The sequence below is a fragment of the Myxocyprinus asiaticus genome, chromosome 5 (assembly GCF_019703515.2).
Source record: "Myxocyprinus asiaticus isolate MX2 ecotype Aquarium Trade chromosome 5, UBuf_Myxa_2, whole genome shotgun sequence".
NCBI classification, from domain to species: domain Eukaryota; kingdom Metazoa; phylum Chordata; class Actinopteri; order Cypriniformes; family Catostomidae; genus Myxocyprinus; species Myxocyprinus asiaticus.
In genome coordinates this window covers 53,191,104-53,208,074 of record NC_059348.1, presented here as the reverse complement: position 1 = coordinate 53,208,074, position 16,971 = coordinate 53,191,104, and the positions used below count along the sequence as shown (strand labels likewise).

Genomic DNA, 16,971 nt, shown 5'->3' with positions numbered 1-16,971 from the left:
TACAGTATATTTAATTAGGGTGACATTAAAGTGAACTAATAAATGTATACTAAATATATAGTGATAAAAAAAAAAAACCCACCCTATTTTATGAAACAGACTTGAAATTTAGGGATGAACAGCAGCAAATAACAAAAATGTTCACATTAAAAAACAAAAGTATGACTTATGTGAACTCAAGTGAATGATTTATGTAAACTAGTTAATTTACATGAGCCATCTGAACGAACCGACTCACTAAAATGAGTTCCCAATGCTGCGTTCATTGCTGCAATACAATGTGTTTTGTGACTACACCGCTATGTTAGAAAATGTAGTTTGTTATAGAAAAAGTTACACTATTGTGAAAATAGCTGAACTACTCTCACGCTACTAAAAAATTTAGTTAAGTTAGTTGCGTCACGTCACTGGTTTCTACAGAAGCATATATCATCGCTGAACTTCCTCACGGCTCATAGTAGGACAGTCTAAAAATGTTCATACGTTATTTTTACATCCGAAATCCTTCTGTTGTGCTCTTTGGACAAAATCACTCAACTCTGGCTATAATAAGTTATCCGGCATATAATACAAGAATCGACACATTCAGTTTGACAGATGTGTGCTTGTGTATCCATGAGTGAGTGATTTCTTTGGTCATTTTGAATGCATTAATTTAGGATGGACCGTATTAAGACGCGGCAGCAGAAGTTCAAGAGAGGGAAGGAGAAGATGCTCAGTATGTCTCAGGAGTCTGGAGAAGGACAGAAACTCTTTCCACCTGATGGCAAAAACGAGGACGATGATGGTATGATGTAAATCATGACAGAGGAAGGGTGTATGTTTGATAGAAAAGAGTCTTAATTAGAGCAACATTACCATCAGAACAGGAAAAAACAGTACTCTCAGTACTCTCCAAGCAATTATGTTTTAAATTCACTCTATGTTTTAGCTATTCAGCGGCACTGAAAAGTGTTTGGACATTTAGTTCACACTTGAAATAAATGTGCATGTCTTTGTAATACTGTATATAACAAAATATTAAAGCAAGTGGCGTTTATTTTAAAGAAAGTTAGCACAAGGACACTTTTCAAACAAAAGCTTTCGCAAAAAGATGTTTGTTAGGTTATGGTAAGTGATTTTGGGGCCAATGTATCTCCTTAATACACTTTATTAGATACCTAAGGATCATTTTGTCACTTTGGACAGAAAGTAGTGCTTTTAATAATGCTCTGACATTTCATTTGCAGGGACAAAGACAAATAAGGCGCCAAAAAAGCAGTGGTGGAGGCCGTGGGTTGACCATGCGTCCAGTAGGTTCCTCACATGTTCCTCTGCTCTAATTGCTCCTTGTGTTCTTGAACAGAATTCAGAGGATTCCCAAACTGCACCTGTGCTCTGTTAGACTGTAAAACAACAGACATGCCCTCCAGACTTTAGACTTTTCTACATCTATTTAAGGACGTTGTGTCTGGCTGTGTGTAGCACCTACAGCTCTGCAGATCCTTCTGAAGAATCCCAGTGTTAGAAACAACAAGATCCCTGATCATTTCAGTCTAATCTGAACAGTTTAAGTGGCACATTTCAGTCACACACATCTGTCACCATTTATTAAAAGCCTTAAATAGATCTATTCAGCTGTTGGAGGAAAAGTTTAATGTCTGGATGGTAGAGGCTTAAGAATGTTTGTGTCGATAAACAGAGCCGTACAATCGAGAATCACTCAGCTTTCTTTAAAATCCATTTCGAATAGTCAATCAATAGTGTGCTGTCTTGATATAGTCACTCAAAATCTGTCATCACTGACTCACCCTCATGTATTTCGAAACACGTCCTTTAGTTCATTCTGTGGAACACAAATTTTTAGTTATTTAGCACCAGTGTTAGGAAAGCCTCTTTGAAACTGGACTTTATAGTTAATCATAATGTATAATCAGCGTATAAACATAATTCTACACAAAACTACAGTCAGGGGAACCTTTTGAAAAAGTAACTAGCTAAACTACAAGCTACTAACAAAAAGTAGCTAACTCTAACTCTAAGTAGCTAATTCTTATTTTTGTTTAGTTTTTTTTGTTTTTTGGTAACACTAGAATATGGTGGTATTCATTAACATTAGATAACTACATTAGTTAACACGAACTAACAATGAACAATGCTTCTATATCACTAATTAATCTTAAGGATAATTTCAACATATACTGTACATTTTTAAACAAAGTTGTATACATTTAAAACATTTTAAGATTAATGCATTTACAGTTGGTCAGAAGTTTACATACAATTAGATTGAAGTCATTAAAACTCATTTTTTATCCAATCCACTGATTTCATATTAGCAAACTATAGTTTTAGGTCGTTTAGGATCTACTTTGTGCATGACACGAGTAATTTTTCCAACAATTGTTTACAGACAGATTGTTTCACTTTTAATTGACTATATCACAATTCCAGTGGGTCAGAAGTTTACATACACTAAGTTAACTGTGCCTTTAAGCAGCTTGGAAAATTCCAGAAAATGATGTCAAGCCTTTAGGCAATTAGCCAATTAGCTTCTGATAGGAGGTGTACCTGTGGATGTATTTTAAGGCCAACTTTCAAACTCAGTGCCTCTTTGCTTGACATCATGGGAAAATCTAAAGAAATCAGCCAAGACCACCTCCATCCTTGGGAGCGAGTTTCCAAATGCCTGAAGGTACCACGTTCATCTGTACAAACAATAGTATGCAAGTATAAAAACCATGGGACCACGCAGCCATCATACCGCTCAGGAAGGAGACCCATTCTGTCTCCTAGAGATGAACGTAGTTTGGTGCGAAAAGTGCAAATCAATCCCAGAACAACAGCAAAGGACCTTGTGAAGATGATGGAGGAAACAGGTAGACAAGTATCTATATCCACAGTAAAACGAGTCCTATATCGACATAACCTGAAAGGCTGCTCAGCAAGGAAGAAACCACTGCTCCAAAACCGCCATAAAACAGCCAGACTACAGTTTGCAGGTGCACATGGGGACAAAGATCTTACTTTTTGGAGAAATGACCTCTGGTCTGATGAAACAAAAATTGTAACCGTTTGGCCATAATGACCATTGTTATGTTTGGAGGAAAAAGGGTGAGGCTTGCAAGCCGAAGAACACCATCCCAACCGTGAAGCATGGGGGTGGCAGCATCATGTTGTGGGGGTGCTTTGCTGCAGGAGGGACTGATGCACTTCACAAAATAGATGGCATCATGAGGAAGGAATATTATGTAAATATATTGAAGCAACATCTCAAGACATCAGCCATGAAGTTAAAGCTCGGTCGCAAATGGGTCTTCCAAATGGACAGTGACCCCAAGCATACCTCCAAAGATTTGGCAAAAAGGCTTAAGAACAACAAAGCCAAGGTATTGGAGTGGCCATCACAAAGCTCTGACCTCAATCTGAGAGAAAATTTGTGGGCAGAACTGAGAAAGCCTGTGCGAGCAAGGAGGCCTACAAACCTGACTCAGTTACACCAGTTCTGTCTGGAGGAATGGGACAACATTACAGCAACTTATTGTGAGACGCTTGTGGAAGGATCCCCAAAACGTTTGACCCAAGTTAAACAATTTAAAGGCAATGCTAACAAATACTAACAAAGTGCATGTAAACTTCTGACCCTCTGGGAGTGTGATGAAAGAAATAAAAGCTGAAATAAATCACTCTCTCTACTATTATTCTGACATTTCACATTCTTAAAATAAAGTAGTGATCCTAACTGATCTAAGACAGGGAATGTTTTCTACGATTAAATGTCAGGAATTGTGAAAAACTGAGTTTAAATGTATTTGGCTAAGGTGTATGTAAACTTCTGACTTCAACTGTAAATGTCCCTCAAATTGAATTGAAAATATTTAACAAAATACAAATGTACAAAAATCTAAATATTTTAAATGTTATTTATTTAGTTAAAAATTACACAATTTATTTTGGTGGAATTTTGTTATTAAATTGAAATGAATAAATTTTAAAAATAGGCTAAAATATTTTGAGTATACGTCAACTTTTGTTTATGCATTATGAACTAACAATTGTAGAAGCAACTGTCAAAAACACACAGAAACGGAAATGGCTTCAAAATAAAAGCTTCCACCAAAATAAAAGCTCAAATTAAATGGAAAATAGTAAGACAAAAATATATATCACTACTGTATAGTTATGTACTATTCACTGTACAACTACTACAACTAATAATAATAATACTAATAATAATTAAATGCATTAACTAAAGTTGATATACACTCAATAAAATATTTTAGCCTATTTTTTTTAAGACATATGTGTCACAAACTGCCCTTTGTTTTCCCCTTATTCATGGACTTCATTTCCCAGGATGCACCTTTGTTGATTACCCTCACCTGCCCTCCATCTTCCACAGCTGTTCCCTGTTCCATCATCATCCTTCTGTGTATTTTTACCCTCTGGTTTCCTTCCCTTATCGTGTGTTCTTGTTAGTTTGTCTGTTTACATGTTAATTTAAATGTTGCATTCATATTTACCAGCAAACTGCTGTGATGTTTGATTTTTCCCTTTTTCTCAAGTGTTTTATTTTCATTTTTGTGTCTTCATCTTCTGAGTAACATTAATAAAATGTCTGCGTTTGGATCCATGCTCTCCCATCTCATCTCTCCCATCAACGTTACAATATATATTTCAGTTTCATACAATTTCAAAACAAAAACTTCTATTTCAAAATGATAGTTTATTTATTTATTTATTTTTTTTGTGCATTAACTAAGACAAATTTAAAAATGTATTGTTCATTGTTAGTTCATGATACATCAATAGAACCTGGTGCACTTTTTAAAATGTGTAACTGCTATTTTATTTATTAATATTTTTTTTACTTTTGCAATGAGAGGAGTATTTACCTGCCACACAATATGAGGATCTGGCTGACAGCATTAAACGTAAACAGTTACATTTACAGAAAATACCACTGACATTACTAGATAACATCCTAATTTATGGTTGAAAGTATAAAGATGAACAGCAGAAATAGATCTTTTGTTGCAAAAGTCCAAACAACTTCTAAAGCCATACAGTTGCTTTTCTGAATAGCAAGAATTAAAAAAAAAAGTGCATAAGTTGTTTGGACTGCTTTTATGGTGTGTTTTTGTTTTGTTTTTAGAGTTTGACCGTCACTGGTTATCATCCACTTTCACTGTAGGAAAAAAAGAGCATGAACATTCTGCTAAATGACTCATTTTGTGTTCCACAGGAAAACGTTTTTTTTTTACATGTTTTGAGCGACATAATGGTGAGTAGATTGTAATTTTGAAACCAAAGCATCCTTCTCTTAATCTCCTCATCAACAAAGAAATGGCACGTCAAATCATCAAAAAGCAAAAGTAATACCCTCAAACGAATTTTTCATCAAACAAATGATGTGATATACAGTATGGCTAAGATGGTATTTACTTTTTCATTTTTGATGTGCTGATCTCAGTTATCAGCACAATACTGAGACGCACACGATATGCTCCAATTTTTTATTTAAAAATAAACTTGCCATTTAATGTAACAAGTTTAGATTTAGTTTTGTATAGTGAATACTGCTTGTTGTAAAATAGAACTTGCCTAACAAAAAAGTACAACGATGGTATCAGATGGTAATACCATGGTACGTGATTAAATATGACTCATAGTCATATACCGTGGTATTTTACATGTACTCAATGGCACTTAAAAGAATGCAATTTTACTACGATTCTGGTCATGCCCAAAAAATGCCCAAGATACCATGTCCAAACACCATGGAAATACAGTGGTACTTTTTTGGAACCGTTTCATGAAGAGATGCTTTCAAGTCACTATATAAAATATAACAGTTGACATCTTTAATATTGGCAATACAGAATCAAAATCATCCCTTAAAAACTGAAATGTTGTCCCAGCATCCTCACCTGCTCTTCCCCTCCATTGTGGCTCTTCTGTTCAAGGAAACAAGGCAGTTTCTTTATTCCAATTAAAGGAAATTGCTTTATACAAATGACTAACTACACCTCATAGATCCACAAAAATTATTTAAGTTATACATTCAGTTTGTTTTTCAGTTTACGATGGTTTTCTTGACATGTATAAAATGGGATATTCAAGAATGAATGTTCTACAGTCATTTGTTTAACGTTTAATGTTTTTGCATTGATACATTGTCCTAAATCTGTACAGCATCACAAGTTTTCAAAGCTCATTATAGTAATCTGTTATGCCTTATAAGCTGCATTTAACTGTACGGTTTTCAGATTTATTGCATTTTAATGAGATTTCAGGTAAGTTTGGACAACTAAATTATATTTGTAGAGCCTTACAGAGAAATTGGTAATAAAGGAACACTTTTGGCCCTCCGTGAAGTTTAAATATATGAATGATTCTTCAATTAGAGGTACTTTTAACTACTTGAAACCTTGAAAGATTTTAGATGTTGGATAGGTCTTGGACACAAACATACAAAACAGGCAAAACAACAAGCTAGCAGTCAAATTACTTAGAACTTATGACAAATTTAATTGATTGTTTCTTAATTGAACAATAAAACCCTTTCAGAGATGTGCCCATCACTTTTTATTTCCATGATAAACAAAACAACATTTTTAGGGAAAACTCAATTGTTCACCAAAATGCTTGCTATGATGGTAATGATCCTTTCAAATAGGCCTACTTACAAATTGTACATATAAATACTAAATGAAAAAAATATATATATATATGTTTTTTGTGGTAACTCTTTACAACAAGTTTGTATTTGTTAACATCAGTTAATGCAATAGATAACATGAACCAAAATTGAATTATACTTTTAAAGCATTTATTAGTCATCAAGTCATTTTTTATTTGTATAGTGCGTTTCACAACACACATAGTTTCAAAGCAGCTTTACAGAAAATCATGCTTTGACAAAAAATTAATCTGTAATATCTGTAATGTATTATAGTCAAGAGAATTTTGTCATTAAATAAATAAATAAATAATTGTATTTATAAACCCAGTGAGCAAGCCAAATTTGACTGTGGCAAGGAACACAAAACTACATAAGATGTTGGTTAATGGAGAAAAATAACCTTGGGAGAAACCAGGCTCACTGTGGGGGCCAGTTCTCCTCTGGATAACAGCATGAATACAATGCCAATATTAGTTATTTATGTGCAGTGCAAGTCATTAAGTGTTAAGGGTCAGTGTTTAAAAAAAAAGGATTTTGTAAGAACTGTAAGATTAATGACTAATGTCTTTAAAGTCCATCCTGGATTAACTGCAGAAGTTCACATAGATGCATTGTCCTTTGTTAGTTGGCTGATGAAGGCTTTTGTTGGCAGTTAATTGATAGTCTATGTATTCCATTATAAGAGTGTAGTCCATCATTAGACCGAGGTGATGTAGGCAGAGATCATCACAGGTCATTTCAGTGAGGTTCGGTGAGGTCAGTCCTAAATCCAAGGTTCAGGCAGTGGCACATGAAGTATCCGGTGTTTTACGGTTGGAGCTGGCATCAGTTCATTCTCTGTGAAGTCCATCGCAATAGACTGAAGTGATGTCTGGCTGGCACTGGCCGCAGTAAGTTGTCATCACTCATAGAATAATATTAGCATAAATGCCATTCAGTTTCTTGCAGTTATAGATTATGAGAAGTGTTTCTGGTTCCAGCAGACCTAACTAAAGCAGCCTAATTATGAGTTGAAGGATAAATCAGGTGTATGCCTGGCTGAATAGATGAGTCTTTAGTCTAGACTTAAACTGAGTCCCGAACACTGCCATGAAGACATTCCAACTAGGAAAAGGATCTACCTCCTTTTGTGGATTTTGATATTCTAGGAACTATTAACAGGCCAGAATTTTGTGATCATAATGAGCGTGATTGAATATACCGTTTCAGAAGGTCATTAAGTACTGCGGAGCTAGACCATTCAAATCTTTTTACGTAGTTAACAAAATGTTAAAATTCATACGAAATTTAACAGGTAGCCAATGTAACGATGATAAAATGCGGCTAATATGATCATATTTCTTGGTTCTAGTCAGCACTCTGGCTGCTGCATTTTGATCCAACTGAAGTTTATTTATTGATCTTGCTGGACCGCTTCCCAGTAATGCATTACAATAATCTAGTCCTGAGGTCATGAACGCATGAATTCGTTTTTCGGCATCAGCAACAGAGAGCATGTGTCGTAATTTAGCAATATTTCTTAGGTGGAAGAATGCTGTTCTACAAACATTGGTAATTTGATTTTCAAAGGACAGATTGATATCAAATATAACAAGTTCTTTGCTGTAGAAGATGATGTAACAGTGCATCCATCGAGAGTCAAATTATATTTTAGTGGCTTATTTTTAGAGGTTTTTGGTCCAATCATTAGTACCTCTGTTTTATTGGAATTGAGTAGAAGGAAGTTTCTGGCCATCCGAGCTTTGATTTTATTTGATACACTCTGCTAATTTGGAGAATTGTGAAATTCCGTCGGGTTTCAAAAAAATATAAAGTTTGGTATCGTCGGCGTAACAGTGAAAACTAATTCCAAGATTCCTGATTATGTCTCCCAGGGGAAACATATACAGTATAAGGAGAAAAGCAGAGGCTCAAATCTTTATTATTATTTATCTTGATTAATGTTCATTTCTACTGTATACTAATACATTTTCTTTATTAAAAGGTTGTGTACGTTAACATTAGGTAATACAAAATGAATTAACATGGACAAAAATGAACAGTAGTATTATAATAAACAAGCCCAAAAATAGTGAAATTCTGGCAAATTTTATATTTATATTAAAAACTAGAAAAAGGTAATTACTAATTAAAGAGACACAATAATAAAACACTTTAAATCTATTATCTCCCTTTAAAATATTATATATATATAAAAAATGATCTGCAGTTTTCTTAAGGAACACTTAAAACATATTTTAGCCTGTTTTTAAGATTTGTGAATTTGTAATTCATAACACAATTCATCAAATATAATTGTGTAATGTTTAACAAAATTAAATGAATGAAACTTAAAATATTTGTATTTATTATTTAATTCAATTTGAAAAAAATTTTTTTTTTTTTTTTCGTTTTTTTTTGAGTGAATAGGAACATTCTCTAATTGAAGAATCCCCCATGTGCATCATTTGACGTGTATTTTTGTAACATTTCTCACTTGTTTGCTGCTTTTATAGCAAATGTAATTCCTCTCAATAAACTTTCTTGTCCGTTTGTCTCTCAGTGGTTAGAAGTGGTGATTATTACCTGTTTGAAACTGACAGTGAAGAGGAAGAGGAAGAGGATGAGAAAAAAGACGAAGAACCTCCTAAGAAATCAGCCTTTGAGGTGAGAGCACCGCTGCTCACCTGCTGCACCATTCAGAAGAGAACAGAATATTGTCTGGAGCAGGCTCGTGTAACATTCAGAATTGAAAAGAATTCCTTTTGCATTCCAATTTGATTCATGAATGTGAATGAAGGTAGCAAACAGGATGCAGAATTGCCATTTAAAAACTGCTACAACACGTGTAGTTTAATAATAATATGTTTTTGAAATGCCATTCGTACAAATTTGTATTTAATGTATATATATGAACTTTCCTTTTATGGATCACAGCAGAAGATTTATGAATTTTCCAGACTGCTCTAACTCAAAATATTATATAATTAAAAGATTGTTTTGATGTCAATTTTATAATGTTATCAGAAAACAATGTGGGGGTGCTTTATGTCAAAATTAAAATGTGATCTAATAGTTGTGATGGTTTGTTTTAAGAGTACTGATCCTAGTTTAGAGAAATATGTCTGTTGAGAAAAATGTATTCTGCATATAATGGAAAAAAATAGGCATAAAAAAATTAAATAAGTATTTCAGTTTTGGTGCAATATTTGCATTGGACTAATGACATTTCTCTATTGTGTGCTTGTGTTGAATTTCTTTTAATTATAATTCAGTAAATTGCTCTTCCTTTCATTCCAATTCCATTCCAATAATCCCTTAATGAAATGAAATTCACTGATTCATTGTTACTTGCATTACATATGCCATTTCAAATAATTATGATTCATTTAAAACCTATATTTAAGGCTCAGAATACCAAAAAACAGACATTGTTTTGAGATAATATTTGAAAATCACTAACAAACAGTAAGAAAAGCAGAATGTATCATACTTACAGATAAGAATAAAAGTCTAAAATATAAATTCGCCTAGATGACATAAAAGGCCTCTCAACCACATTGAACAGCACAAGTGATCTGTTCAAGCTTTTGACAAAGGCAAAATGCTGTGAAACTAAACAGGTAAATTCTTAAATTAAATAATGAGTAATGTGAATATTGACAAAGTAATCCCATTACTATCTAGAGAAAGCAATAAGTAAGATATTTCTTGTTTACAGACTTCGGTTGATTTCCCCAACATTGGTATTAATTGTATTGAACAGTGCTGTAGTTATTAAATGTTTGAAGGATTTCAGGTTTCTGATGCACTGACTCTCATATTATTATTCTGATTCTTTCCCCTCTCAGCAAGCAATCAGAAAGTTTGCTTCAGCCGTCGTGGCTTTACCCGGATCAATCATTAAACTGCCCAAAACTGTACTTCAGTATATTATCAGAGCAGCCAAGGTATCACCGTGGTGAACACGTCATCTGTGTTCTGCTATTTTATCTGTGTTTGTTGATGGTGTTTCATTCGTAATATGCTTAGTCGCCTTTCCATTTCATGTTGTTCCAAACAAATGTATCTTTATATATTTGTGCTTGATTTACTATGAAAAATTGAAATATTGACTCAAATGAATGGAATGGAAAAGCTGGCCCGCACTGTGATTTGTGTGTCTTTGCTTTTTGTGGTGGTTTTGGGGAAGGTACTCGAGATCTTTCCTTTTCTGTCTTCTATCTATTTATTTTCATTTACAGTATTATACAGTGTATATATATATTGCCACTAAAGGATGTGGTTTACTCCACTATTTTCTATAAATTACCACAAAAACATCAAAACATTTTGCATTAATATTTTATACTCAATGCTTAAATCTTTCCATCAGTGGAGCAAAGCACATTTACGGTCTTGAAAATCTCTTTTTTTTTTTTTTTTTTTTTTTTTTTTGTCCGAATTCAAACAACTTAATCAAATTTCTAAATATTATATAAACTCACATTGCTTATTATCAAATCGGTCTCAAGATTTGGAAAATTTTGAAGACAAATAGTTGTTTGTATTCACTGTTGTGTATTTTGTGTGGAGCATAATGCTTGCTTATCCAGGGTTTGAGACAGAACCAGCCTCTTCAGGGAATAAAATACAAATTCATGGTCTCAATGTTTAAAAAAAAATCTTTCTTGCTTTGTATATTTGGATATATTTGAATCACAGATTGAATTTTGACTTATTTCCTGCAATGGCTGTACAAAATATTGTTAAATTGATGATTGTCAAACACTTTATTCGAATACTACTAGCATAGATGAATTGATATAAATGTTACTCTGTAGTTTGTGTATCATGCCTGGATTACCAACTCTAAAACTGCTCTGAAAGAAAGAACCAAACAGACACGCCATTTCTGGAAGAGATACAGCTGCGGCCACAGACATAGAAAAGACAAGAAAGAAGGTACAGAAATCTGCTGTAAATATCTTTTTATCTTCAGAGAATTTTGCCCTACAAAGATAAACTGCTGTTACTATGCCAACACTGAAACTGAGAAAAATGGCCTCAACATTTTTTGATTGTCTAGCCAAATGTGGAATATGCAATTTTCACACAGAGTAAAGTTAAGCCAATTACCCCAGAAAACATTTTGGACTCCTTTAATTTGTAAAAACAAACAAAAATTGTGTGTAGGTCATGTGGCGATAGAGATCGGTGAAGATCGCCAGAGTTCAGAGGAAGAAAAAACAGATGGAGCAGGTGCGTTCATGAAAGACATTTGAACTTCATTATACATTTTCTCATATGACAAAGAACTTCAGACAAACTTCCTAACTTCAAAATCTCACTTCCTGTAGACAACATCATCAAGAGAGTTTTAAGCATCATTAAGTTCATGTGGGTTCTGTTTCTGACCACCGTTGAGAATGTGACCCGATGGCTGAACTCCATCTGCAGAGAATACATCGACATCTCTACCGTTCTGCGCATTGAACGCTGCATGCTCACAAGAGAAGTGAAAAAGGTTCTCGGCATACACTACTATCTTTATAGTAGTATATATATATATAGTGTGTGTGTGTGTGTGTGTGTGTGTGTGTTATTAGTATGCTACATCCAGGGCTGGGGAGTAATGAAATACATGTAACTGGATTACGTATTTAAAATACAAAATATAAGTAACTGTATTCCACTATATTTATAAATCATTGATATTTAGAATACAGTTACATTCAAAACGTATTTAGATTACTGAAGAGATTACTTTGCATTTTATTGTCATTTGTTTCATTTAATATTTAGTCCTTTCAGATGGAAAACATTTATACATATAAATGATGCGATCCAAAGTGCATTTGAACAGCAGTGAAACACTTTCTTATGATGTGTTACATTCATACGAACAGACAGAAAAGTAAGTTTGAAGTAAGTTTGGAGCACAAGAAATAGAAATAAACCTTGTGTAAATTGTCAGCTTTATGCTAAGCTAAAATGCTATTTCTAGCCATTTTACATGCACATGTTACCAGGCACGATCATATTTTTTTATCAAGAAAATTCACGTTGGATCATAATTTCTTTTTTTCTAGTAAGACCTTTAATATTAGGGCAAAAATCATATTCTTGATAATAATTTTTGTATTGTTTTCCTGTAAAAATATTTTTAAAAAATCCTTCAAACAAGATCAGTTTGATTTATCTTGTTTTAGAAACAACACTGCATAAGATATTTCGGTTTTTCAGAGAATGTATTTTTAACATGTGTATTTTGTCTTACTGTACTGGCAGAGTTTTTATAGTCAAAACAAGTGAAAAAATCTACCAGTGCTGAAGAAGTAATCCAAAGTATTTAGAATACGTTACTGACCTTGAGTAATCTAACGGAATACATTACAAATTACATTTTACAGCATGTATTCTGTAATCTGTAGTGGAATACATTTCAAAAGTAACCCTCCCAACCCTGACTACATCACAATAGCCAGTTCTGTGACTGAGATTTGTAGTAGTCGACCAATATGCAATATGTAGAGAAAAGAGTGGCAGATGGCTGATATAATACTGATATATATATAAATATTGGTCAACTGATGTGTTTTTTTTTTTTTTAATAGCCGATACTGATATCTAAATTCTGATATCTGTTTGGGTTAATCGGCCAATTGGAATGACAGTTATACGTAATTTGGAAACATTTCTATGTAGTAGTTGACCAATGTGCAATATCGAAAGAAAAATGTGGCCGATGGCTGATATAATACCGATATATATAAATATTGGTCAACTGTTGTGTTTTTTTTTAAATAGCTGATACCGATATCTAAATACCTGTATCTGGTTTTAGTTAAGCTGCCAATTGGGACAACAATTATATGTAATTGGGAAACATTTCTATGTAGTAGTCAACCAATATGCAATATCTATAGAAAAGAGTGGACGATGGCTGATATAACACCTATATATAAATATTGGTCAACTTATTATTAGTTTTAGTTTTTAGAGCCAATACCAATATCTAAATACTGATATCTGCATTGGTCAATATGTCAATTGGGACACATTTATCAGCTGATGATGAAATATCGGCCAGAGAAATCATCATGGCCGATATATCGGTCTGTCACTATATGTTATAAGTATAAATATTATTATTATGCTATATCACAATAGCCAATTCTGTGATTTAGATTTGTAGTAGTCGACTAAAATGCAATATCTAGAGAAAGAGTGGCCGATGGCTGATATAAAACCGATATTTATAAATATTTGTCAACTAATGTGTTTTTCAAATAGCCGATACCGATATCTAAATACAGATATCTGTTTTGGTTAATCAGCCAATTGGGACAACAATTATATGAAATTGGGCATTTCTATGTAGTAGTCGACCAATATGCAATATCTATAGAAAAGAGTGTCCGATGACTGATATAATACTGATATATATATATATATATATAAATATTGGTCAACCGATTTTTATTTTTATTTTTTTAGAGCCAATACCAATATCTAAATACTGATATTTGCTTTGGTTATTCTGACAGTTGGGACACAGTTTTCAGCTGGTGATGAAATATCGGCCAAAGAAATCATCCTGGCCGATATATCGGTCTGTCACTATATGTTATAAGTATAAATATTATTAGTATGCTACATCACAATAGCCAGTTCTGTGACTGAGATTTGCAGTAGTCGACTAATATGCAATATCAAGAGAAAAGAGTGGCCGATAGCTGATATAATACCAATATATATAGAATTATTGGTCAACCAATATGTTTTTTTTTTTTTTTTTTATAGATGATACTGATATCTAAATACCAATATATGTTTTGGTTAATCAGCCAATATTTACACAGTTATCAGCTGACGACAATATATCGTCCATAAAAATCATCCTGGCAGATACATCGGTTTGTCACTATATGTAATACAATTTAGAATGGGGGGGGCCTGGGTAGCTCAGTGGTAAAATACGCTGGCTACCACCCCTGGAGTTCGCTAGCTCGCTAGTTCAAATCCCAGGGCTTGCTGAGTGACTCCAGCCAGGTCTCCTAAGCAACCAAATTGGCCCAGTTGCTAGGGAGGGTAGAGTCACATGGGGTAACTCCTCGTGGTCACTATAATGTGGTTCGTTCTCAGTGGGGCACATGGAGTTGAGCGTGGTTGCCACAGTGGATGGCATGAAGCCTCCACACGCCCTATGTCTCCGTGGCAACACACTCAACAAGCCTCGTAATAAGATGCGCAGGTTGACGGTCTCAGATACAGAGGCAACTGGGATTCGTCCTCCACCACCCAGACTGAGGTGAATCACTATGCAACCACGAGGACTTAAAAGCACATTGGGCATTCCAAATTGGGAGAAAAAGGGGAAAAATCCACAAAAAAAATAAATAATTTGTTGACATAAAATGAACACTTACATTCCAAAATATTTACCCAAAATGTACTCAAAAATCTTTGAAAACAGAAAATTTGTGTGATTTATTTACAGGGCTGTCAATAGATATTAAAACTGAGACAAGGGGGATGACCACTTTAGTTAATCACCCAGCAGGCATAGCCAATAATCTCAAAATAGCCAAATATCAGCTAATTATTCGGCCTAGCTAATATATCCATTTGTCATTAATCGACTGTAATCTATGTATTTTAGGGCAACGTGCCATCCCGTGAGAGTATTCATGTGTACTATCAGAAGCAAATGAAACTGACCACGTCTCGACAGTCCAGTCTGGACCGGATTAGTGAAGAGGACTCTGGCTCACACAGAGAACGCCGCAGACAAGTCGGACACAGTATGGACTCTTTCGCTTCCAGAGACAGCATCTCCAGGTCTGAATCAGTTTTTTACTTTTTTATTTTACAGACTAATGCTCTTTTAAAAGGTTTTTATGTTGTGCTGATTTATACTGTTTTGTTCACATTAATATACAGTAAATTTTACATAACGTAAATATATAATAGAGTAACGCCCCGCTGTCATGACTAAACCCTTACAAACCTTTTCATTGGTCATCTCAATGGTCATCTCAATCACGGTGCTGATTGGATACACAAGCAATGCCAAGTGGGATTTTTTTTTTTTTTTATTAAATTCTCAAAAATAAAAATGCCAGGGGTACAGAAATGGGTAAATAAAATGAAACATTATGTACAATTTTCAAATTATAAAAACTAGCAAATAAAAACCTTAAAAAAGGTGCATAGTGCACTTGCTGGCATTAACCAGTGTCCAAATGCGATTTTAAATCTATGCAAAAAAAATAAATAAAAAAAAAACAGAAAAGATGGGCTTAACACTTAAACACAAACACAACTTAAAGATATTTGTACCATTTCAAGCTTGGTGTGATGTAAGCAATTCATTGCCACAGATTCTGACAATTTGTGGCTCTGCCAACACAATAAAACATTTTATTAAAAAAAAAAAAAAACAACATTATTTTCAGTTCTTTAACTCATTTTTCATTCTTTAATAAAGCCTTGCAAGCAATATTAGTTTATAGTCCTAACATGCAGTCCAAGCCTAGAATTCATAACACAGACTTTGTCACGGGTGTAGGGAATGATGAGGCTCAGGACCCAATTGCAGTGTTATAAAAACAAACCAAAACTCCCACAAGGGGGAAAACAAACATAAACAATCCTGTAGGGGAAAACGAATAAACCAGGACCAGGTTGGGAATAACAGGATCAAAACGAGACAAGGAACCATCAGGCAAGACCAAGTGGAGTAAACAAGCACACAAGACTGGAAACAAGACGGACTAGCACTGGACAGCAAACACGAGGAGACTAAAATAGGGAGAGAAATCAACAGGTTAACAAGACAGGGCAGGTGTGACTAATAAACTAATAATGGACAAACAAGGAGGCGGGGTATGATGTAAGACAGAGAGACATGCGGCGATGCAGAAACAAAACAAAGCCGCGTGCTCTCACAAGACAACAAAACGCCTAAATGGCATGAGCGCACATCACCAAGACAATGAGGCAATATATGCCCATGCCAACTGACAAACAAAGACGAGAGAATGCGTAGCAACGGCAAACAAAGCGATGCCACGCATTCTCACACTAAACGAAACCTGAGCGTACATCGCGAGGCAAACACCACGCGATGCACCCAACAGGCGACAAAAACAAGACAGGACACCTGTGCATGAGTTCGGCCACACACACCCGACACCTTAGACCGAAGTGACCGAATCTCAGCACAACATGAAGACAGCTCGCGACACGAGGCACACCCATGTTTGCGAGAGACAGACAAACTATTGACGCGAGTGCATGCTGCCAAGATGACATAAGCGCAATGCACCCATGTCAATAACAGA

At 34.5% G+C, this 16,971-nt stretch overlaps 1 protein-coding gene across 1 annotated transcript in view; it reads left to right on the top strand.

Moving 5' to 3' along the window:
* The window catches only part of LOC127440425 (piezo-type mechanosensitive ion channel component 2-like), a 144,868-nt gene that overhangs the window by 95,533 nt on the left and 32,364 nt on the right, over positions 1-16,971 (top strand). Inside the window, exons 32-39 of the mRNA XM_051696980.1 lie at positions 660-787; positions 1,230-1,292; positions 9,207-9,310; positions 10,495-10,593; positions 11,467-11,587; positions 11,819-11,884; positions 11,983-12,149; positions 15,288-15,466. Coding sequence (XP_051552940.1) covers positions 660-787; positions 1,230-1,292; positions 9,207-9,310; positions 10,495-10,593; positions 11,467-11,587; positions 11,819-11,884; positions 11,983-12,149; positions 15,288-15,466 — 927 coding nt within the window. The remainder of the gene's footprint in view (positions 1-659; positions 788-1,229; positions 1,293-9,206; positions 9,311-10,494; positions 10,594-11,466; positions 11,588-11,818; positions 11,885-11,982; positions 12,150-15,287; positions 15,467-16,971) is intronic.